Source organism: Heptranchias perlo, chromosome 15 (genome assembly GCF_035084215.1).
Source record: "Heptranchias perlo isolate sHepPer1 chromosome 15, sHepPer1.hap1, whole genome shotgun sequence".
Lineage (NCBI taxonomy): Eukaryota > Metazoa > Chordata > Chondrichthyes > Hexanchiformes > Hexanchidae > Heptranchias > Heptranchias perlo.
In genome coordinates, this window is record NC_090339.1 from 1,701,482 (window position 1) to 1,725,818 (window position 24,337).

Here is a 24,337-nt window from a genome sequence, read left to right on the forward strand (position 1 = left end):
GATGTATCCACGTGTCTCAGTGTGGAGATGTATCCACGTGTCTCAGTGTGGAGATGTATCCATGTGTCTCAGTGTGGAGATGTATCCATGTGTCTCAGTGTGGAGATGTATCCATGTGTCTCAGTGTGGAGATGTATCCATGTGTCTCAGTGTGGAGATGTATCCATGTGTCTCAGTGTGGAGATGTATCCACGTGTCTCAGTGTGGAGATGTATCCACGTGTCTCAGTGTGGAGATGTATCCACGTGTCTCAGTGTGGAGATGTATCCACGTGTCTCAGTGTGGAGATGTATCCATGTGTCTCAGTGTGGAGATGTATCCACGTGTCTCTGTGTGGAGATGTATCCATGTGTCTCAGTGTGGAGATGTATCCACGTGTCTCTGTGTGGAGATGTATCCACGTGTCTCTGTGTGGAGATGTATCCATGTGTCTCAGTGTGGAGATGTATCCACGTGTCTCAGTGTGGAGATGTATCCACGTGTCTCAGTGTGGAGATGTACCCACGTGCCTCAGTGTGGAGATGTATCCATGTGTCTCAGTGTGGAGATGTATCCATGTGTCTCAGTGTGGAGATGTATCCATGTGTCTCAGTGTGGAGATGTATCCATGTGTCTCAGTGTGGAGATGTATCAATGTGTCTCAGTGTGGAGATGTATCCATGTGTCTCAGTGTGGAGATGTATCCACGTGTCTCAGTGTGGAGATGTATCCATGTGTCTCAGTGTGGAGATGTATCCATGTGTCTCAGTGTGGAGATGTATCCATGTGTCTCAGTGTGGAGATGTATCCATGTGTCTCAGTGTGGAGATGTATCCACGTGTCTCAGTGTGGTGATGTATCCACGTGTCTCAGTGTGGAGATGTATCCACGTGTCTCAGTGTGGAGATGTATCCACGTGTCTCAGTGTGGAGATGCATCCACGTGTCTCAGTGTGGAGATGTATCCACGTGTCTCAGTGTGGAGATGTATCCACGTGTCTCAGTGTGGAGATGTATCCACGTGTCTCAGTGTGGAGATGTATCCACGTGTCTCAGTGTGGAGATGTACCCACGTGTCTCAGTGTGGAGATGTATCCACGTGTCTCAGTGTGGAGATGTATCCATGTGTCTCAGTGTGGAGATGTATCCACGTGTCTCAGTGTGGAGATGTATCCACGTGTCTCAGTGTGGAGATGTATCCATGTGTCTCAGTGTGGAGATGTATCCACGTGTCTCAGTGTGGAGATGTATCCACGTGTCTCAGTGTGGAGATGTATCCACGTGTCTCAGTGTGGAGATGTACCCACGTGCCTCAGTGTGGAGATGTATCCATGTGTCTCAGTGTGGAGATGTATCCATGTGTCTCAGTGTGGAGATGTATCCATGTGTCTCAGTGTGGAGATGTATCCATGTGTCTCAGTGTGGAGATGTATCAATGTGTCTCAGTGTGGAGATGTATCCATGTGTCTCAGTGTGGAGATGTATCCACGTGTCTCAGTGTGGAGATGTATCCATGTGTCTCAGTGTGGAGATGTATCCATGTGTCTCAGTGTGGAGATGTATCCATGTGTCTCAGTGTGGAGATGTATCCACGTGTCTCAGTGTGGTGATGTATCCACGTGTCTCAGTGTGGAGATGTATCCACGTGTCTCAGTGTGGAGATGTATCCACGTGTCTCAGTGTGGAGATGTATCCACGTGTCTCAGTGTGGAGATGTATCCATGTGTCTCAGTGTGGAGATGTATCCATGTGTCTCAGTGTGGAGATGTACCCACGTGTCTCAGTGTGGAGATGTATCCACGTGTCTCAGTGTGGAGATGTATCCACGTGTCTCAGTGTGGAGATGTATCCACGTGTCTCAGTGTGGAGATGTATCCACGTGTCTCAGTGTGGAGATGTATCCACGTGTCTCAGTGTGGAGATGTATCCACGTGTCTCAGTGTGGAGATGTATCCACGTGTCTCAGTGTGGAGATGTATCCACGTGTCTCAGTGTGGAGATGTATCCACGTGTCTCAGTGTGGAGATGTATCCATGTGTCTCAGTGTGGAGATGTATCCACGTGTCTCAGTGTGGAGATGTATCCACGTGTCTCAGTGTGGAGATGTATCCACGTGTCTCAGTGTGGAGATGTATCCACGTGTCTCAGTGTGGAGATGTATCCACGTGTCTCAGTGTGGAGATGTATCCACGTGCCTCAGTGTGGAGATGTATCCACGTGTCTCAGTGTGGAGATGTATCCACGTGCCTCAGTGTGGAGATGTATCCACGTGCCTCAGTGTGGAGATGTACCCACGTGTCTCTGTGTGGAGATGTATCCACGTGTCTCAGTGTGGAGATGTATCCACGTGTCTCAGTGTGGAGATGTACCCACGTGTCTCAGTGTGGAGATGTATCCACGTGTCTCAGTGTGGAGATGTATCCATGTGTCTCAGTGTGGAGATGTATCCACGTGTCTCAGTGTGGAGATGTATCCACGTGTCTTAGTGTGGAGATGTACCCATGTGTCTCAGTGTGGAGATGTATCCATGTGTCTCAGTGTGGAGATGTATCCATGTGTCTCAGTGTGGAGATGTATCCATGTGTCTCAGTGTGGAGATGTACCCACGTGTCTCAGTGTGGAGATGTATCCATGTGTCTCAGTGTGGAGATGTATCCATGTGTCTCAGTGTGGAGATGTATCCATGTGTCTCAGTGTGGAGATGTATCCATGTGTCTCAGTGTGGAGATGTACCCACGTGTCTCAGTGTGGAGATGTATCCACGTGTCTCAGTGTGGAGATGTATCCACGTGTCTCAGTGTGGAGATGTATCCATGTGTCTCAGTGTGGAGATGTATCCATGTGTCTCAGTGTGGAGATGTACCCACGTGTCTCAGTGTGGAGATGTACCCACGTGTCTCAGTGTGGAGATGTATCCACGTGTCTCAGTGTGGAGATGTATCCACGTGTCTCAGTGTGGAGATGTATCCACGTGTCTCAGTGTGGAGATGTATCCACGTGTCTCAGTGTGGAGATGTATCCACGTGTCTCAGTGTGGAGATGTACCCATGTGTCTCAGTGTGGAGATGTACCCACGTGTCTCAGTGTGGAGATGTATCCATGTGTCTCAGTGTGGAGATGTATCCATGTGTCTCAGTGTGGAGATGTATCCATGTGTCTCAGTGTGGAGATGTATCCATGTGTCTCAGTGTGGAGATGTATCCATGTGTCTCAGTGTGGAGATGTATCCATGTGTCTCAGTGTGGAGATGTATCCATGTGTCTCAGTGTGGAGATGTATCCATGTGTCTCAGTGTGGAGATGTATCCACGTGTCTCAGTGTGGAGAGGTATCCACGTGTCTCAGTGTGGAGATGTATCCACGTGTCTCAGTGTGGAGATGTATCCACGTGTCTCAGTGTGGAGATGTATCCACGTGTCTCAGTGTGGAGATGTATCCACGTGTCTCAGTGTGGAGATGTATCCACGTGTCTCAGTGTGGAGATGTATCCACGTGTCTCAGTGTGGAGATGTATCCACGTGCCTCAGTGTGGAGATGTATCCACGTGTCTCAGTGTGGAGATGTATCCATGTGTCTCAGCATGGAGATGTATCCACGTGTCTCAGTGTGGAGATGTACCCACGTGTCTCAGTGTGGAGATGTGTCCACGTGTCTCAGTGTGGAGATGTATCCATGTGTCTCAGTGTGGAGATGTATCCATGTGTCTCAGTGTGGAGATGTATCCACGTGTCTCAGTGTGGAGATGTATCCACGTGTCTCAGTGTGGAGATGTATCCACGTGTCTCAGTGTGGAGATGTATCCACGTGTCTCAGTGTGGAGATGTATCCATGTGTCTCAGTGTGGAGATGTATCCATGTGTCTCAGTGTGGAGATGTATCCATGTGTCTCAGTGTGGAGATGTATCCATGTGTCTCAGTGTGGAGATGTATCCATGTGCCTCAGTGTGGAGATGTATCCATGTGTCTCAGCGTGGAGATGTATCCATGTGTCTCAGTGTGGAGATGTACCCACGTGTCTCAGTGTGGAGATGTACCCACGTGTCTCAGCGTGGAGATGTATCCACGTGCCTCAGCGTGGAGATGTATCCACGTGCCTCAGCGTGGAGATGTATCCACGTGTCTCAGCGTGGAGATGTATCCACGTGTCTCAGCGTGGAGATGTATCCACGTGTCTCAGCGTGGAGATGTATCCACGTGTCTCAGCGTGGAGATGTATCCACGTGTCTCAGCGTGGAGATGTATCCACGTGTCTCAGCGTGGAGATGTATCCACGTGTCTCAGCGTGGAGATGTATCCACGTGTCTCAGCGTGGAGATGTATCCACGTGTCTCAGCTTGGAGATGTATCCACGTGTCTCAGCGTGGAGATGTATCCACGTGTCTCAGCGTGGAGATGTATCCACGTGTCTCAGCGTGGAGATGTATCCACGTGTCTCAGCGTGGAGATGTATCCACGTGTCTCAGCGTGGAGATGTATCCACGTGTCTCAGCGTGGAGATGTATCCACGTGTCTCAGCGTGGAGATGTATCCACGTGTCTCAGCGTGGAGATGTATCCACGTGTCTCAGCGTGGAGATGTATCCACGTGTCTCAGCGTGGAGATGTATCCACGTGTCTCAGCGTGGAGATGTATCCACGTGTCTCAGCGTGGAGATGTATCCACGTGTCTCAGCGTGGAGATGTATCCACGTGTCTCAGCGTGGAGATGTATCCACGTGTCTCAGCGTGGAGATGTATCCACGTGTCTCAGCGTGGAGATGTATCCACGTGTCTCAGCGTGGAGATGTATCCACGTGTCTCAGCGTGGAGATGTATCCACGTGTCTCAGCGTGGAGACGTATCCACGTGTCTCAGCGTGGAGACGTATCCACGTGTCTCAGTGTGGAGACGTATCCACGTGTCTCAGTGTGGAGATGTATCCACGTGTCTCAGTGTGGAGATGTATCCACGTGTCTCAGTGTGGAGATGTATCCATGTGCCTCAGCGTGGAGATGTATCCATGTGTCTCAGCGTGGAGATGTATCCATGTGTCTCAGTGTGGAGATGTACCCACGTGTCTCAGCGTGGAGATGTACCCACGTGTCTCAGCGTGGAGATGTATCCACGTGCCTCAGCGTGGAGATGTATCCACGTGCCTCAGCGTGGAGATGTATCCACGTGTCTCAGCGTGGAGATGTATCCACGTGTCTCAGCGTGGAGATGTATCCACGTGTCTCAGCGTGGAGATGTATCAACGTGTCTCAGTGTGGAGATGTATCCATGTGCCTCAGTGTGGAGATGTATCCATGTGTCTCAGTGTGGAGATGTATCCATGTGTCTCAGTGTGGAGATGTATCCACGTGTCTCAGTGTGGAGATGTATCCACGTGTCTCAGTGTGGAGATGTACCCACGTGTCTCAGTGTGGAGATGTATCCATGTGTCTCAGTGTGGAGATGTACCCACGTGTCTCAGTGTGGAGATGTACCCACGTGTCTCAGCGTGGAGATGTATCCACGTGCCTCAGCGTGGAGATGTATCCACGTGCCTCAGCGTGGAGATGTATCCACGTGTCTCAGCGTGGAGATGTATCCACGTGTCTCAGCGTGGAGATGTATCCACGTGTCTCAGCGTGGAGATGTATCAACGTGTCTCAGTGTGGAGATGTATCCATGTGCCTCAGTGTGGAGATGTATCCATGTGTCTCAGTGTGGAGATGTATCCATGTGTCTCAGTGTGGAGATGTATCCACGTGTCTCAGTGTGGAGATGTATCCACGTGTCTCAGTGTGGAGATGTACCCACGTGTCTCAGTGTGGAGATGTATCCATGTGTCTCAGTGTGGAGATGTATCCACGTGTCTCAGTGTGGAGATGTATCAACGTGTCTCAGTGTGGAGATGTATCCATGTGTCTCAGTGTGGAGATGTATCCATGTGTCTCAGTGTGGAGATGTATCCATGTGCCTCAGTGTGGAGATGTATCCACGTGTCTCAGTGTGGAGATGTATCCATGTGTCTCAGTGTGGAGATGTATCCATGTGTCTCAGTGTGGAGATGTATCCACGTGTCTCAGTGTGGAGATGTATCCACGTGTCTCAGTGTGGAGATGTATCCACGTGTCTCAGTGTGGAGATGTATCCACGTGTCTCAGTGTGGAGATGTATCAACGTGTCTCAGTGTGGAGATGTATCCATGTGTCTCAGTGTGGAGATGTATCCATGTGTCTCAGTGTGGAGATGTATCCATGTGTCTCAGTGTGGAGATGTATCCATGTGCCTCAGTGTGGAGATGTATCCATGTGTCTCAGTGTGGAGATGTATCCATGTGTCTCAGTGTGGAGATGTATCCACGTGTCTCAGTGTGGAGATGTACCCACGTGTCTCAGTGTGGAGATGTATCCATGTGTCTCAGTGTGGAGATGTATCCATGTGTCTCAGTGTGGAGATGTACCCATGTGCCTCAGTGTGGAGATGTATCCACGTGTCTCAGCGTGGAGATGTATCCACGTGTCTCAGTGTGGAGATGTATCCACGTGTCTCAGTGTGGAGATGTATCCACGTGTCTCAGTGTGGAGATGTACCCACGTGTCTCAGTGTGGAGATGTATCCATGTGTCTCAGTGTGGAGATGTATCCATGTGTCTCAGTGTGGAGATGTACCCATGTGCCTCAGTGTGGAGATGTATCCATGTGTCTCAGCGTGGAGATGTATCCACGTGTCTCAGCGTGGAGATGTATCCACGTGTCTCAGTGTGGAGATGTATCCACGTGTCTCAGTGTGGAGATGTATCCACGTGTCTCAGTGTGGAGATGTATCCATGTGTCTCAGTGTGGAGATGTATCCATGTGTCTCAGTGTGGAGATGTATCCACGTGCCTCAGTGTGGAGATGTATCCACGTGCCTCAGTGTGGAGATGTATCCACGTGTCTCAGTGTGGAGATGTATCCACGTGTCTCAGTGTGGAGATGTATCCATGTGTCTCAGTGTGGAGATGTATCCATGTGTCTCAGTGTGGAGATGTATCCATGTGTCTCAGTGTGGAGATGTATCCATGTGTCTCAGTGTGGAGATGTATCCATGTGTCTCAGTGTGGAGATGTATCCATGTGTCTCAGTGTGCAGATGTATCCATGTGTCTCAGTGTGGAGATGTATCCATGTGTCTCAGTGTGGAGATGTATCCATGTGTCTCAGTGTGGAGATGTATCCACGTGTCTCTGTGTGGAGATGTATCCATGTGTCTCAGTGTGGAGATGTACCCACGTGTCTCAGTGTGGAGATGTATCCACGTGTCTCAGTGTGGAGATGTACCCACGTGTCTCAGTGTGGAGATGTATCCATGTGTCTCAGTGTGGAGATGTATCAACGTGTCTCAGTGTGGAGATGTATCCATGTGCCTCAGTGTGGAGATGTATCCATGTGTCTCAGTGTGGAGATGTATCCATGTGTCTCAGTGTGGAGATGTATCCACGTGTCTCAGTGTGGAGATGTATCCACGTGTCTCAGTGTGGAGATGTACCCACGTGTCTCAGTGTGGAGATGTATCCATGTGTCTCAGTGTGGAGATGTATCCACGTGTCTCAGTGTGGAGATGTATCAACGTGTCTCAGTGTGGAGATGTATCCATGTGTCTCAGTGTGGAGATGTATCCATGTGTCTCAGTGTGGAGATGTATCCATGTGCCTCAGTGTGGAGATGTATCCACGTGTCTCAGTGTGGAGATGTATCCATGTGTCTCAGTGTGGAGATGTATCCATGTGTCTCAGTGTGGAGATGTATCCACGTGTCTCAGTGTGGAGATGTATCCACGTGTCTCAGTGTGGAGATGTATCCACGTGTCTCAGTGTGGAGATGTATCCACGTGTCTCAGTGTGGAGATGTATCAACGTGTCTCAGTGTGGAGATGTATCCATGTGTCTCAGTGTGGAGATGTATCCATGTGTCTCAGTGTGGAGATGTATCCATGTGTCTCAGTGTGGAGATGTATCCATGTGCCTCAGTGTGGAGATGTATCCATGTGTCTCAGTGTGGAGATGTATCCATGTGTCTCAGTGTGGAGATGTATCCACGTGTCTCAGTGTGGAGATGTACCCACGTGTCTCAGTGTGGAGATGTATCCATGTGTCTCAGTGTGGAGATGTATCCATGTGTCTCAGTGTGGAGATGTACCCATGTGCCTCAGTGTGGAGATGTATCCACGTGTCTCAGCGTGGAGATGTATCCACGTGTCTCAGTGTGGAGATGTATCCACGTGTCTCAGTGTGGAGATGTATCCACGTGTCTCAGTGTGGAGATGTACCCACGTGTCTCAGTGTGGAGATGTATCCATGTGTCTCAGTGTGGAGATGTATCCATGTGTCTCAGTGTGGAGATGTACCCATGTGCCTCAGTGTGGAGATGTATCCATGTGTCTCAGCGTGGAGATGTATCCACGTGTCTCAGCGTGGAGATGTATCCACGTGTCTCAGCGTGGAGATGTATCCACGTGTCTCAGTGTGGAGATGTATCCACGTGTCTCAGTGTGGAGATGTATCCACGTGTCTCAGTGTGGAGATGTATCCATGTGTCTCAGTGTGGAGATGTATCCATGTGTCTCAGTGTGGAGATGTATCCACGTGCCTCAGTGTGGAGATGTATCCACGTGCCTCAGTGTGGAGATGTATCCACGTGTCTCAGTGTGGAGATGTATCCACGTGTCTCAGTGTGGAGATGTATCCATGTGTCTCAGTGTGGAGATGTATCCATGTGTCTCAGTGTGGAGATGTATCCATGTGTCTCAGTGTGGAGATGTATCCATGTGTCTCAGTGTGGAGATGTATCCATGTGTCTCAGTGTGGAGATGTATCCATGTGTCTCAGTGTGCAGATGTATCCATGTGTCTCAGTGTGGAGATGTATCCATGTGTCTCAGTGTGGAGATGTATCCATGTGTCTCAGTGTGGAGATGTATCCATGTGTCTCCGCGTGGAGATGTATCCATGTGTCTCCGCGTGGAGATGTATCCATGTGTCTCAGTGTGGAGATGTATCCATGTGTCTCAGTGTGGAGATGTATCCATGTGTCTCAGTGTGGAGATGTATCCATGTGCCTCAGTGTGGAGATGTATCCATGTGTCTCAGTGTGGAGATGTATCCATGTGTCTCAGTGTGGAGATGTATCCATGTGTCTCAGTGTGGAGATGTATCCATGTGTCTCAGTGTGGAGATGTATCCATGTGTCTCAGTGTGGAGATGTATCCATGTGTCTCAGTGTGGAGATGTATCCATGTGTCTCAGTGTGGAAATGTATCCACGTGTCTCAGCATCGAGAGATGTATTCATGAGGATTCATGTATTCATGGTTACAACACAGAAGGAGGCGATTCGGCCCATCGTGCCCAACTTTGTAAGTGTAATCCAGTTAGTCCCATTACCCTGCTCTTTCCTCATAGAACTGCAAATTATTTCCTTTCAAGTATTTACCCAATTTCTTTTATCAAATCCACGATTGAATCTGCTTCCACCACCCTTTCAGGCAACGCATTCCAGATCATAACTACTCCCTATGTAAAAAAAAGTGTTTCCTCATGTCGCCTTTGGTTCTTTTCTTAGGTTCAATCTTCTCTGCTCTAAGGAGAACAACCCCAGCTTCTCCAGTCTCTCCACATAATTAAAGTCCCTCATCCCTGGAGCCATTCTAGTAAATCTTTTCTGCACCCTCTCGAAGGCCTTCACATATTTTCTAAACTGCAGTGCGCAGAATTGGACACAATGCTCCAGTTGTGGTCGAACCAGTGTTTTATAAAGGTTCATCATAACTTTCTTGTTTTTGTGCTCTATGCCCCTATTTATAAGCCCAGCATGCTTCTTTAACCGCTTTCTCAACCTGTCCTGCTACCTTCAAAGATTTGTGCATTTTTACCCCCCCCGGTGTCTCTGTTCTTGCACCCTCTTTAGATTTGTACCATATAGTTTATTTTGCCTCTCCTCATTCTTCTTGCCAAAATGTATCACTTCGCACCTCCCTGCATTAAATTTCATCTGCCACGTGTCTGCCCATTCCACCAGCCTGTCTATATCCTCTTGAAGTCTATCACTATTCTCCTCACTGTTTACTGCACTTCCAAGTTTTGTGTCATCTACAAACTTTGAAATTGTGTCCTGTGCACCCAAATCCAAGTGATTAATATATATCAAAAAAAGCTGTAGTACTAGTACCGACCCCTGAGGAACACCACTGTACACCTCCCTCCAGTCCGAAAAACAACCGGTCACCACCATTCTGTTTCCTGTTAATTAGCCAATTTCGTATCCCTGCTGCCAAAGCCCTTTTATTCCATGGGCTTCAATTTTGCTGATAAGCCTATTATGTGGCACTTTATCAAATGCCTTTTGAAAGCCCATATACACAACAACAACTGCAATGCCCTCATCAACGCTCTCTTTTTAATTCATTCATGGGATGTGGTCATCGCTGGCAAGGCCAGCATTTAGTGCCCATCCCTAATTGTCCTTGAGAAGGTGGTGGTGAGCTGCCTTCTTGAACCGCTGCAGTCCGTGTGGTGAAGGTTCTCCCACAGTGCTGTTAGGAAGGGAGTTCCAGGATCTTGACCCAGTGACGATGATGGAACGGTGATATATTTCCAAGTCGGGATGGTGTGTGACTTGGAGGGGAACGTGCAGGTGGTGTTGTTCCCATGCACCTGCTGCCCTTGTCCTCCTAGGTGGTAGAGGTCACAGGTTTGGGAGGTGCAGTCGAAAAAGCCTTGGTGAGTTGCTGCAGTGCATCCTGTGGATGGTACACACTGCAGCCACAGTGCGCCGGTGGTGAAGGGAGTGAATGTTTAGGGTGGTGGATGGGTTACCAATCAAGTGGGTTGCTTTGTCCTGGATGGTGTCGAGCTTCTTGAATGTTGTTGGAGCTGCACTCATCCAGGCAAGTGGAGAGTATTCCAACATACTCCTGACTTGTGCCTTGTAGATGGTGGAAAGGCTTTGGGGAGTCAGGAGGTGAGTCACTCGCTGCAGAATACCCAGCCTCTGACCTGCTCTTTTAGCCACAGTATTTATATGGCTGGTCCAGTTAATTTTCTGGTCAATGGTGACCCCCAGGATGTTGATGGTGGGGGATTCAGCAAGGGTAATGCCATTGAATGTCAAGGGAGGTGTTTAGACTCTCTCTTGTTGGAGATGGTCATTGCCTGGCCCTTGTCTGGCACGAATGTTACTTGCCACTTATGAGCCCAAAACTGGATGTTGTCCAGGTCTTGCTGCATGCGGGCATGGACTACTTCATTATCTGAGGGGTGTGAATGGAACTGAACACTGTGCAATCATCAGCGAACATTCCCACTTCTGACGTCCACACTGAGAGACGTGAATACATTGCCATAAACTGACTGGCCTGTAGTTCTCATGGAGATTTCCTCATGGAGGCAGAGGGCATGGCCGAGGTGCTAAATGAGTACTTTGCATCTGTCTTTACCAAGGAAGAAGATGCTGCCAGAGTCTCAGTGAAGGAAGATGTAGTTGAGATACTGGATGGACTAAAAATTGATAAAGAAGAGGTACTAGAAAGGCTAGCTGTACTTAAAATAGATGGCACCCAGACCAGATGGAATGCATCCTAGGTTGCTGAGGGAAGTAAGGGTGGAAATTGCGGAGGTATTGGTCATAATCTTCCAAACATCCTTAGATAAGGGGGTGGTGCCAGAGGACTGGAGAATTGCAAATGTTACCCCCTTGTTCAAAAAAGGGTGTAAGGATAAACCCAGCAACTACAGGCCAGTCAGTTTAACCTCAGTGGTGGGGAAACTTTTAGAAACGATAATCTGGACAGAATTAACAGTCGCTTGGATGAGTGTGGATTGATCAGGGAAAGCCAGCATGGATTTTTTAAAGGCAAATCGTATTCAACTAACCTGATAGAGTTTTTTGAGGAGGTTACAGAGAGGGTAGATGAGGGCAATGCAGTTGATGTGATGTACATGGACTTTCAAAAGGTGTTTGATAAAGTGCCGCACGGTAGGCTTATCATCAAGATTGAAACCCATGGAATAAAATGGGCAGTAGCAGCATGGATACAGAATTGTCTAAGTGACTGGAAGCAGAGAGTAGTGGTGAACGGTTGTTTTTCGGACTGGAGGGAGGTGTACAGTGGTGTTCCCCAGGGGTCAGTGCTGGGACCACTGCTTTTCTTAATATATATTAGTGACTTGGACTTGGGTGTACAGGGCACAATTTCCAAATTTGCAGATGACACAAAACTTGGAAGTGTAGTAATCAGTGAGGAGAATAGTGATAGACTTCAAGAGGATATAGACAGGCTGATGGAATGGGCGGACACGGAGCAGATGAAATTTAACGCAGAAAAATGCGAAGTGATACATTTTGGTAGAAAGAACGAGGAGAAGCAATATAAACTAGAGGGTACAACTCTAAAAGGGGAACAGGAACAGAAAGATCTGGGGGTATATGTGCTCAAATTGTTGAAGGTGGCAGGGCAGGTTGAGAAAGCGGTTAAAAAAGCATACGGGATCCTGGGCTTTATAAATAGATGCATAGAGTACAAAATCAAGGAAGTTATGATGAACCTTTATAAAACACTGGTTCAGCCATAACTGGAGTATTGAGTCCAATTCTGGACACCGCACTTTAGGAAAGATGTGAAACATAGAAACAAAGAAAATAGGAGCAGGAGTAGGTCATTCGGCCCTTCGAGCCTGCTCCACCATTCAATATGATGATGGCTGATCCTCCAGCTCAATACCATATTCCCACTCTCTCCCCATACCCCTTGATGCCTTTTGTGTCGAGAAATCTATCTAGCTCCTTCTTAAATATATTCAGTGACTTGGCCTCCACAGCCTCCTGTGGTAGAGAATTCCACAGGTTCACCACCCTCTGAGTGAAGAAATTTCTCCTCATCTCAGTCCGAAATGTCCTATCCCGTATCCTGAGACTGTGACCCCTCGTTCTGGATCCCCCAGCCAGGGGAAGCATCCTCCCCTTATCCAGTCTGTCTCGCCCTGTCAGAATTTTATATGTTTCAATGAGATCCCCTCTCATTCTTCTAAACTTGAGTGAATACAGGCCGAGTCGACCCAATCTCTCCTCATACGACAGTCCTGCCATCCCAGGGATCAGTCTGGTGAACCTTCGCTGTACTCCCTCTATGGCAAGTATATCCTTTCTTAGGTAAGGAGACCAAAACTGCACACAATACTCCAGGCGTGGTCTCACCAAGGCCCTGTATAACTGCAGTAAGACATCCTTGCTCCTGTACTCAAATCCTCTTGCAATGAAGGCCAACATACCATTTGCCTTCCTAACTGCTTGCTGTACCTGCATGTTTGCTTTCAGTGACTGGTGTACAAGGACACCCAGGTCCCTTTGTACATCAACATTTCCCAATCTATCACCATTTAAATAATACTCTGCCTTTTTGTTTTTCCTTCCGAAGTGGATAACTTCACATTTATCCACATTATACTGCATCTGCCATGTATTTGCCCATTCACACAACTTGTCTAAATCGCCTTGAAGCCTCTTTGCATCCTCCTCACAACTCACAATCCCACCTAGTTTTGTGTCGTCAGCAAACTTAGAAATATTACATTTGGTTCCCTCATCCAAATCATTGATATATATTGTGAATAGCTGGGGCCCAAGCACTGATCCCTGCGGTACCCCACGAGTCACTGCCTGCCACCCCGAAAAAGAACCATTTATTCCTACTCTCTGTTTCCTGTCTGTTAACCAATTTTCAATCCATGCCAGTATATTACCACCAATCCCATGTGCTTTAATTTTGCACACTAACCTCTTATGTGGGACTTTATCAAATTTCTGAAAATCCAAATAAAGCACATCCAATGGTTCTCCCTTATCTATTCTATCCTCAAAAAACTCCAGGAGGTTAGTCAAACATGATTTCCCTTTCATAAATCCATGTTGACTTTGTCTAATCCCGTTGATATTTTCTAAGTGTTGTGTTATCATATCCTTAATAACAGACTCTAGCATTTTCCCGACTACTGATGTTAGGCTAACCGGTCTGTAGTTCCCTGTTTTCTCTCTCCCTCCTTTCTTAAATAATGGGGTTACATTTGCCACCCTCCAATCTGCAGGAATTGTTCCATAATCTATAGAATTTTGGAAGATGACAACTAATGCATCCACTATTTCCATGGCTACCTCTTTTAGTACTCTGGGATGCAGATTATCAGGCCCTGGGGATTTATTGGCTTTCAGTCCCATTAATTTCTGCAGCACTATTTTTTTAAGGCCTTAGAGTGGGTGCAGAAGAGATATACTAGAATGATTCCAGGGATGAGTGACTTCAGTTCCGTGGATAGACTGGAGATTGCTTTTTTGAACAAGGGTGAAACATTTGCAATTCTCCAGTCCTCTGCCACGACCCCCATTTCTAAGAAATCAGCAATTTCCACCCTTACTTCCCTCAGCAACCTAGGATGCACCCCATCCGGACCAGGTGACTTATCTACTTTAAGCACAACGAGCCTTTCTAGTACCTCCTCTTCATCAATCTTTAGCCCATCTTTTACTGTGACTTTGGCAGCATCATCTTCCTTGGGAAAGACAGATGCAAAGTTCTCATTTAGTACCTCAGCCATGCCCTCTGCCTCCACGAGTAGATCTCCATTTTGGTCTCTATTCGGCCCCACCCCTCCCTATACTACCCATTTACTATTTATATGCCGATAGAAGACTTTTAGATTCCCTTTTATGTTGGCCGTTAGTCTATTCTCATACTCCCTCTTTGCTCCTTTTATTTCTTTTTTCACTTCCCCTCTGAACTTTCTATATTCAGCCTGGTTCTCACTTGTATTATCAACCTGACATCTGTCATATGCCCCCTTTTTCTGCTTCATCTTACTGTCTATCTCTTTCGTCATCGAGGGAGCTCTGGCTTTAGTTGCTTTACCTTTCCCCCTCATGGGAATGTACCCAGACTGTACCCAAACCATCTCCTTTTTAAAGGCTGCCCATTGTTCGATTACAGTTTTGCCTGTCAATCTTTCATTCCAATGTACTCGGGCCAGATCCCTTCTAAAAGCAATGAAATTGGCCCTCCTCCAATTAACTATTTTTACTCTAGATTGCTCATTGTCCTTTTCCATACCTAATCTAAACCTTATGATATTATGATCGCTGTTCCCTATATGCTCTCCCACTGACACTTGATCCCACTTGGCCCACCTCATTCCCCAGTATCAGATCCAGCAATGCCTCCTTCCTCATTGGGCCGGAAACATACTGGTCAAGAAAGTTCTCCTGAACACACTTTAGAAATTCCTACCCCTCTTTGCCCTTTACACTATTACTGTCCCGGTCTATATTAGGATAGTTGAATTCCCCCATTATCCCTACTTTATAGTTCTATTGATGTATCCTTGTCTCAGTGTGGAGATATTTTCATGTGTCCCAGTGTGGAGATGTACCCATGTGTCTCAGTGTGGAGATGTATCCATGTGGCTCAGTGTGGAGATGTACCCATGTGTCTCAGTGTGGAGATGTACCCACGTGTCTCAGTGTGGAGATGTACCCACGTGTCTCAGTGTGGAGATGTATCCATGTGTCTCAGTGTGGAGATGTACCCATGTGTCTCAGCGTGGAGATGTATCCATGTGTCTCAGCGTGGAGATGTATCCATGTGTCTCAGCGTGGAGATGTATCCATGTGTCTCAGTGTGGAGATGTATCCATGTGTCTCAGTGTGGAGATGTATCCATGTGTCTCAGTGTGGAGATGTATCCATGTGTCTCAGTGTGGAGATGTATCCATGTGTCTCAGTGCGGAGATGTATCCATGTGTCTCAGCGTGGAGATGTATCCATGTGTCTCAGTGTGGAGATGTATCCATGTGTCTCAGTGTGGAGATGTATCCATGTGCCTCAGTGTGGAGATGTATCCATGTGTCTCAGTGTGGAGATGTACCCATGTGTCTCAGTGTGGAGATGTATCCATGTGTCTCAGTGTGGAGATGTATCCATGTGTCTCAGTGTGGAGATGTATCCATGTGTCTCAGTGTGGAGATGTACCCATGTGTCTCAGCGTGGAGATGTATCCATGTGTCTCAGCGTGGAGATGTATCCATGTGTCTCAGCGTGGAGATGTATCCATGTGTCTCAGTGTGGAGATGTATCCATGTGTCTCAGTGTGGAGATGTATCCATGTGTCTCAGTGTGGAGATGTATCCATGTGTCTCAGTGTGGAGATGTATCCATGTGTCTCAGTGTGGAGATGTATCCATGTGTCTCAGTGTGGAGATGTATCCATGTGCCTCAGTGTGGAGATGTATCCATGTGTCTCAGTGTGGAGATGTATCCATGTGTCTCAGTGTGGAGATGTATCCATGTGTCTCAGTGTGGAGATGTATCCATGTGCCTCAGTGTGGAGATGTATCCATGTGTCTCAGTGTGGAGATGTACCCATGTGTCTCAGTGTGGAGATGTATCCATGTGTCTCAGTGTGGAGATGTATCCATGTGCCTCAGTGTGGAGATGTATCCACGTGTCTCAGTGTGGAGATGTATCCACGTGTCTCAGTGTGGAGATGTATCCATGTGTCTCAGTGTGGAGATGTATCCATGTGCCTCAGTGTGGAGATGTATCCATGTGTCTCAGTGTGGAGATCTATCCACGTGTCTCAGTGTGGAGATGTATCCACGTGTCTCAGTGTGGAGATGTATCCACGTGTCTCAGTGTGGAGATGTATCCACGTGTCTCAGTGTGGAGATGTACCCATGTGTCTCAGTGTGGAGATGTATCCATGTGTCTCAGTGTGGAGATGTATCCATGTGTCTCAGTGTGGAGATGTTTCCACGTGTCTCAGTGTGGAGATGTATCCACGTGCCTCAGTGTGGAGATGTATCCATGTGCCTCAGTGTGGAGATGTACCCACGTGCCTCAGTGTGGAGATGTATCCACATGTCTCAGTGTGGAGATGTATCCATGTGCCTCAGTGTGGAGATGTATCCACGTGCCTCAGTGTGGAGATGTATCCACGTGTCTCAGTGTGGAGATGTATCCACGTGCCTCAGTGTGGAGATGTATCCACGTGCCTCAGTGTGGAGATGTATCCACGTGTCTCAGTGTGGAGATGTACCCATGTGTCTCAGTGTGGAGATGTATCCACGTGTCTCAGTGTGGAGATGTATCCATGTGTCTCAGTGTGGAGATGTATCCATGTGTCTCAGTGTGGAGATGTATCCATGTGTCTCAGTGTGGAGATGTATCCACGTGCCTCAGTGTGGAGATGTATCCACGTGTCTCAGTGTGGAGATGTATCCACGTGTCTCAGTGTGGAGATGTATCCACGTGTCTCCGCGTGGAGATGTATCCACGTGTCTCAGTGTGGAGATGTATCCATGTGTCTCAGTGTGGAGATGTATCCATGTGTCTCAGTGTGGAGATGTATCCATGTGTCTCAGTGTGGAGATGTATCCATGTGTCTCAGTGTGGAGATGTATCCATGTGTCTCAGTGTGGAGATGTATCCATGTGTCTCAGTGTGGAGATGTATCCATGTGTCTCAGTGTGGAGATGTATCCATGTGTCTCAGTGTGGAGATGTATCCATGTGCCTCAGTGTGGAGATGTATCCACGTGTCTCAGTGTGGAGATGTACCCACGTGTCTCAGTGTGGAGATGTATCCACGTGCCTCAGTGTGGAGATGTATCCATGTGCCTCAGTGTGGAGATGTACCCACGTGCCTCAGTGTGGAGATGTATCCACGTGTCTCAGTGTGGAGATGTATCCATGTGCCTCAGTGTGGAGATGTATCCACGTGCCTCAGTGTGGAGATGTATCCACGTGTCTCAGTGTGGAGATGTATCCACGTGCCTCAGTGTGGAGATGTATCCACGTGCCTCAGTGTGGAGATGTATCCACGTGTCTCAGTGTGGAGATGTACCCATGTGTCTCAGTGTGGAGATGTATCCACGTGTCTCAGTGTGGAGATGTACCCACGTGTCTCAGTGTGGAGATGTATCCATGTGTCTCAGTGTGGAGATGTATCCATGTGTCTCAGTGTGGAGATGTATCCATGTGTCTCAGTGTGGAGATGTATCCACGTGCCTCAGTGTGGAGATGTATCCACGTGCCTCAGTGTGGAGATGTATCCACGTGTCTCCGCGTGGAGATGTATCCACGTGTCTCCGCGTGGAGATGTATCCACGTGTCTCCGCGTGGAGATGTATCCACGTGTCTCAGTGTGGAGATGTATCCACGTGTCTCAGTGTGGAGATGTATCCATGTGTCTCAGTGTGGAGATGTATCCATGTGTCTCAGTGTGGAGATGTATCCATGTGTCTCAGTGTGGAGATGTATCCATGTGTCTCAGTGTGGAGATGTATCCATGTGTCTCAGTGTGGAGATGTATCCATGTGTCTCAGTGTGGAGATGTATCCATGTGTCTCAGTGTGGAGATGTATCCACGTGTCTCAGTGTGGAGATGTATCCACGTGTCTCAGTGTGGAGATGTACCCACGTGTCTCAGTGTGGAGATGTATCCATGTGTCTCAGTGTGGAGATGTATCCATGTGCCTCAGTGTGGAGATGTATCCATGTGCCTCAGTGTGGAGATGTATCCACGTGTCTCAGTGTGGAGATGTACCCACGTGTCTCAGTGTGGAGATGTATCCACGTGCCTCAGTGTGGAGATGTATCCACGTGTCTCAGTGTGGAGATGTATCCACGTGTCTCAGTGTGGAGATGTATCCATGTGTCTCAGTGTGGAGATGTATCCATGTGTCTCTGTGTGGAGATGTATCCACGTGCCTCAGTGTGGAGATGTATCCATGTGTCTCAGTGTGGAGATGTATCCATGTGCCTCAGTGTGGAGATGTATCCATGTGCCTCAGTGTGGAGATGTATCCATGTGTCTCAGTGTGGAGATGTATCCATGTGTCTCAGTGTGGAGATGTATCCATGTGTCTCAGTGTGGAGATGTATCCATGTGTCTCAGTGTGGAGATGTATCCATGTGTCTCAGTGTGGAGATGTATCCATGTGTCTCAGTGTGGAGATGTATCCATGTGCCTCAGTGTGGAGATGTATCCATGTGTCTCAGTGTGGAGATGTATCCACGTGCCTCAGTGTGGAGATGTATCCATATGTCTCAGTGTGGAGATGTACCCATGTGTCTCAGTGTGGAGATGTATCCACGTGTCTCAGTGTGGAGATGTATCCACGTGTCTCAGTGTGGAGATGTATCCATGTGTCTCAGTGTGGAGATGTATCCACGTGTCTCAGTGTGGAGATGTATCCACGTGTCTCAGTGTGGAGATGTATCCACGTGTCTCAGTGTGGAGATGTATCCATGTGTCTCAGTGTGGAGATGTATCCATGTGTCTCAGTGTGGAGATGTATCCATGTGTCTCAGTGTGGAGATGTACCCATGTGTCTCAGTGTGGAGATGTATCCACGTGTCTCAGTGTGGAGATGTATCCACGTGTCTCAGTGTGGAGATGTACCCACGTGTCTCAGTGTGGAGATGTATCCACGTGTCTCAGTGTGGAGATGTACCCATGTGTCTCAGTGTGGAGATGTATCCATGTGTCTCAGTGTGGAGATGTATCCATGTGTCTCAGTGTGGCGATGTATCCATGTGTCTCAGTGTGGAGATGTATCCATGTGTCTCAGTGTGGAGATGTATCCATGTGTCTCAGTGTGGAGATGTATCCATGTGTCTCAGTGTGGAGATGTACCCATGTGTCTCAGTGTGGAGATGTATCCATGTGTCTCAGTGTGGAGATGTACCCATGTGTCTCAGTGTGGAGATGTATCCATGTGTCTCAGTGTGGAGATGTATCCATGTGTCTCAGTGTGGAGATGTACCCATGTGTCTCAGTGTGGAGATGTATCCATGTGTCTCAGTGTGGAGATGTATCCATGTGTCTCAGTGTGGAGATGTATCCACGTGTCTCAGCCTGGGGATGTACCCACGTGTCTCAGTGTGGAGATGTACCCATGTGTCTCAGTGTGGAGATGTATCCATGTGTCTCAGTGTGGAGATGTATCCATGTGTCTCAGTGTGGAGATGTATCCATGTGTCTCAGTGTGGAGATGTATCCATGTGTCTCAGTGTGGAGATGTATCCATGTGTCTCAGTGTGGAGATGTATCCATGTGTCTCAGCGTGGAGATGTATCCATGTGTCTCAGCGTGGAGATGTATCCATGTGTCTCAGTGTGGAGATGTATCCATGTGTCTCAGTGTGGAGATGTATCCATGTGCCTCAGTGTGGAGATGTACCCACGTGTCTCAGTGTATAAAGTATCCACATGTCGATTAGTGTTGGATTGATACAGGACTGGGGAGAGAGAGGGGTAGTGGGATTAGTTTGGGATTGACACAGGACTATAAGGAGAGCATGGGCAGTGGCATTAGTGTTGGATTGATACAGGGATATGGAAAGAGCAAGGCAGTGAGAATAGTTTGGGATTGATACAGTTATGTGGGAGAGAGTGGATCTGTGGGATTAGTGTTGGATTGATACAGGTCTATTGGGAGACAGCAGGCCATTGAGATTTGGGTTAGATTGATACAAGGCTATGGGGAGAGACTGGGGCAGTGGGATTAGTTTGGGATTGATACAGGGCTAGGGGAGAGAGTGGGGCAGTGGGATTTGTTTGGGATTGAAGCAGAGCTGTGGGGAGGGAGCAATGTCGTGGGATTAGTGTGGGATTGAAGCAGAGCTGTGGGGAGGGAGCAATGTCGTGGGATTAGTGTGGGATTGAAGCAGAGCTGTGGGGAGGGAGCAATGTCGTGGGATTAGTGTGGGATTGAAGCAGAGCTGTGGGGAGGGAGCAATGTAGTGGGATTAGTGTGGGATTGAAGCAGAGCTGTGGGGAGGGAGCAATGTCGTGGGATTAGTGTGGGATTGAAGCAGAGCTGTGGGGAGGGAGCAATGTAGTGGGATTAGTGTGGGATTGTTGTAGCAAAGGGCAGACAGACGCGATGAACTGAGTTGTAATTGCCACGATTTGGTGACTAGGTGAGAATAATGGCCGATGTCATGCACAGCGAAAGTCATTAATTAAAATGTCATACAATTCCTGATGATTAACGCAAGGAGAACATTTCTACTCTTTACACTGTGATACTCTCTGAAATATGGAATCATCAATTTCTCTGCTTTAGGAACTAATTTGATGTCATTCTTGTTTGATTTTTCTAAAGTCACTTTCCATTTAGCTGTTCATTTTCCCTTTATTTTGTTGCAAGATGTGTAATACTGTTCCAATGGACATCATCTCAGATCATGCTGCTCCTCCCTACAACCAGGATACCTTGTACTTCATGCCTGTCCCTTATCGTCCTGCCGCTGCCACTCAGAGCCATCAACCAGGTATAGCTGAGGCCTTGTTAAAATGTGAACTACAAAATGATTGATGTTGGTTGTAGTTGGGCTATACAGTTGGCCACAGTACCCTTGCATCGGGGAGAATAAAAATTAGCCAAAGCTTCTTTCCTGATCATATCCAATGACCACTGCCAAATGAGTTGATATCAAGTGAAGATAGATAACGACTCAATTATCATTCCCTCATGGTCGAATAACCTGTCCAGATTCACAGAGTAAAGAATAGGGATTTTGATGAGGTCCCTTGCACTGCTGGGACCCATGGAACTGTACCTCAGCATAATTATACTGCCATTGTTTTTTACCCTTTCTCAATCTCATGACATTTGCCTCGTCTGCCCAGCTCCCCAGTCTATCTGGGTCCTTCTGCATTTCATCAGCTTGTTCCCTATTGTTTCCAGTCCCTCTCAGTTTGGCCTCATCTGCAAACTTGGAGAGTTTTTTGTCTGTCGCACTCCCAAGTTATTTCTGTACCTTATAAAGAGTAACAGCCCCAGCACTGCTCCCTGAGGAACCCCACTAGATACCTCCTTCCACACCCACCCAGCTCCAGCTACAACCCTCCTTCGGTTCCGACACTACACACAATTTTCCATCCATTTCAGATTCATTACACTTAAACCGTGACTTCCAACCTTACGCACAAGCTCCTGATGTGACACTGGATCAAAAGCTTCCCCTGTCCGCACTGTTTGTTATCCCCTCAAAGAACTCAGGCATGATCACCCTCTTACAAAGCCATGCAGACTTCCTCTTGCTGTGATGCATCATCCGTCCCCTCCGATTGCCCTCCAGTGCTTTCCTTGCAATGGATGTCAAGCTGACCAATTTGTTGCTCCCAGGATTATTTCCTGGCTGCGTTTTATAGATTGGAATCACATACCCTTTCCTCCAATCCTCAGGCACAGCCTTCATTCCCTAAAAATATCCCCAAGAATAAGATCACTTTAGTAATATTGGTGCAGTGATACAAGCACACACTCAAGTTGAACAACAGAAAGGGACTAAGGATGATTATCACTGGAAGAACGAAGGAATGTTTTCACACACAGGGTTATCAGAACGGGGAATGCTTCACCACATGGGATTATTGAGGATTATTGACTGAAACATCATTTCAAAGGGATTGGATAAATATTTTAAAAGGAAAAATATAAAAGGATACAGGGAAAGGGAAAGGAAGTCACCCGGTCCGGATGGGAGGCATCCGAGGTTACTGAGTAAGAAATTACAGAGGCTCTGGCCATAATCTACCATTTCTCCTTAGATATGGGGACGGTGCCGGAGGACTGGAGGATTCCAAATATTACACTCCTGTTCAAAAAAGGGGAGAGGGATAAACCCGACAATTACAGGCCAGTCAGCCTAACGTCGGTGGTGGGGAAACTTTTAGAGACAATAATCTGGGACAAAATTAATTGACACTTGGAAAAGTATGGGTTAATAAATGAAAGTCAGCACGGATTTGTAAAAGGCAAATCGTGTTTGACTAACTTGATTGAGTTCTTTGATGAAGTAACGGAGAGGGTTGATGAGGGTAGTGCGGTTGATGTTGTATATATGGACTTTCAAAAGGCGTTTAATAAAGCACCACACCATAGACTTGTTCGCAAAATTAAAGCTTGTGGGATTAAATGGACAGTGGCAGCGTGGATACAAAATTGGCTAGGGGACAGAAAGCAGAGAGTAGTGGTGAACGAATGTTTTTCAGACTGGAGGGAAGTAAACAGTGGTGTTCCCCAAGGGTCAGTATTAGGGCCACTGCTCTTTTGTGTATGTTAGTGACCTGGACAACGCAGCGAGTTGTTTTGATCTGGAATGCACTGCCCAAAACGGTGGTGGAAGTTGATTCATTAGTAACTTTCAAAAGGGAATTAGATAAATACTTGAAGGGGAAAAACTTACAGGGCAAGAGGGAAAGAACAGGGAAATGGGACATAAGAACATAAGAAATAGGAGCAGGAGTAGGCCATCCTCCGCCATTCAATCAGATCATGGCTGATTTTCAACCTCAACTCCACTTTCCTGCCTGATCCCCATATCTCTTGATTCCCCTAGAGTCCAAAAATCTATCGATCTCAGCATTGAAAATACTCGATGACTGAACATCCACAGCCCTCTGGGGTAGAGAATTCCAAAGATTCACAACCCTCTGAGTGAAGAAATTCCTCCTCATCTCGGTCGTAAATGGCTGACCCCTTACCCTGAGACTATGTCCCCTAGTTCTAGACTCTCCAGCCAGGGGAAACAACCTCTCAGCACCTACACTGTCAAGCCCCCTCAGAACTTTACACTTTTCAATGAGATCATCTCTCATTCTTCTAAACTCCAGAGAGTATAGGCCCATTCTACTCAACCTCTCCTCATAGGACACCTTCTCATTCCAGGAATCAGTCTAGTGAACCTTCCTTGCACCCCCTCTAAGACAAGTATATCCTTCCTTAGATAAGGAGACCAAACAGTACACGGTACTCCAGGTGTGGGCTCACCAGAGCCTTATATAATTGCAGCAAGTCCTCCTTATTCTTATACTCCAACTCCTTTGCAATAAAGGTTAACATACCATTTGCCTTCATAGTTGCTTGTTCTACCTGCATGTTATCTTTCAAAGAGCCGGCACAAGCACGATGGGCTGAATGGCCTCCTCCTGTGCTGTACCTACCATGATACAGGGGATAATTTCAAAGTTTGCAGATGACACGAAACTCGGAAATGTAGTAAACAGTGAGGAGGATAGTAACAGACTTCAGGAGGACATAGACAGACTGGTGAAATGGGCAGACACGTGGCAGATAAAACTTAACACAGAGAAGTGTGAAGTGATGCATTTTGGAAGGAAGAATGAGGGGAGGCAAAATAAACTAAATGGTATAATTTTAAAGGGGGACAGAAACAGAGAGGCCTGGGGGAGTATGTACACAAATCTTTGAAGGTGGCAGGACAAGTTGAGAAGGCTGTTAAAAAAGCATATGGGACCCTGGGCTTTATTAATAGAGGCACAGAGTACAAAAGCAAGGAAGTTATG

At 47.3% G+C, this 24,337-nt stretch overlaps 1 protein-coding gene across 1 annotated transcript in view; it reads left to right on the forward strand.

Annotated features, from left to right (window-relative positions):
• The window catches only part of LOC137332830 (pre-mRNA cleavage complex 2 protein Pcf11-like), a 251,676-nt gene that overhangs the window by 126,763 nt on the left and 100,576 nt on the right, over positions 1–24,337 (forward strand). Inside the window, exon 7 of the mRNA XM_067996762.1 lies at positions 21,174–21,297. Coding sequence (XP_067852863.1) covers positions 21,174–21,297 — 124 coding nt within the window. The remainder of the gene's footprint in view (positions 1–21,173; positions 21,298–24,337) is intronic.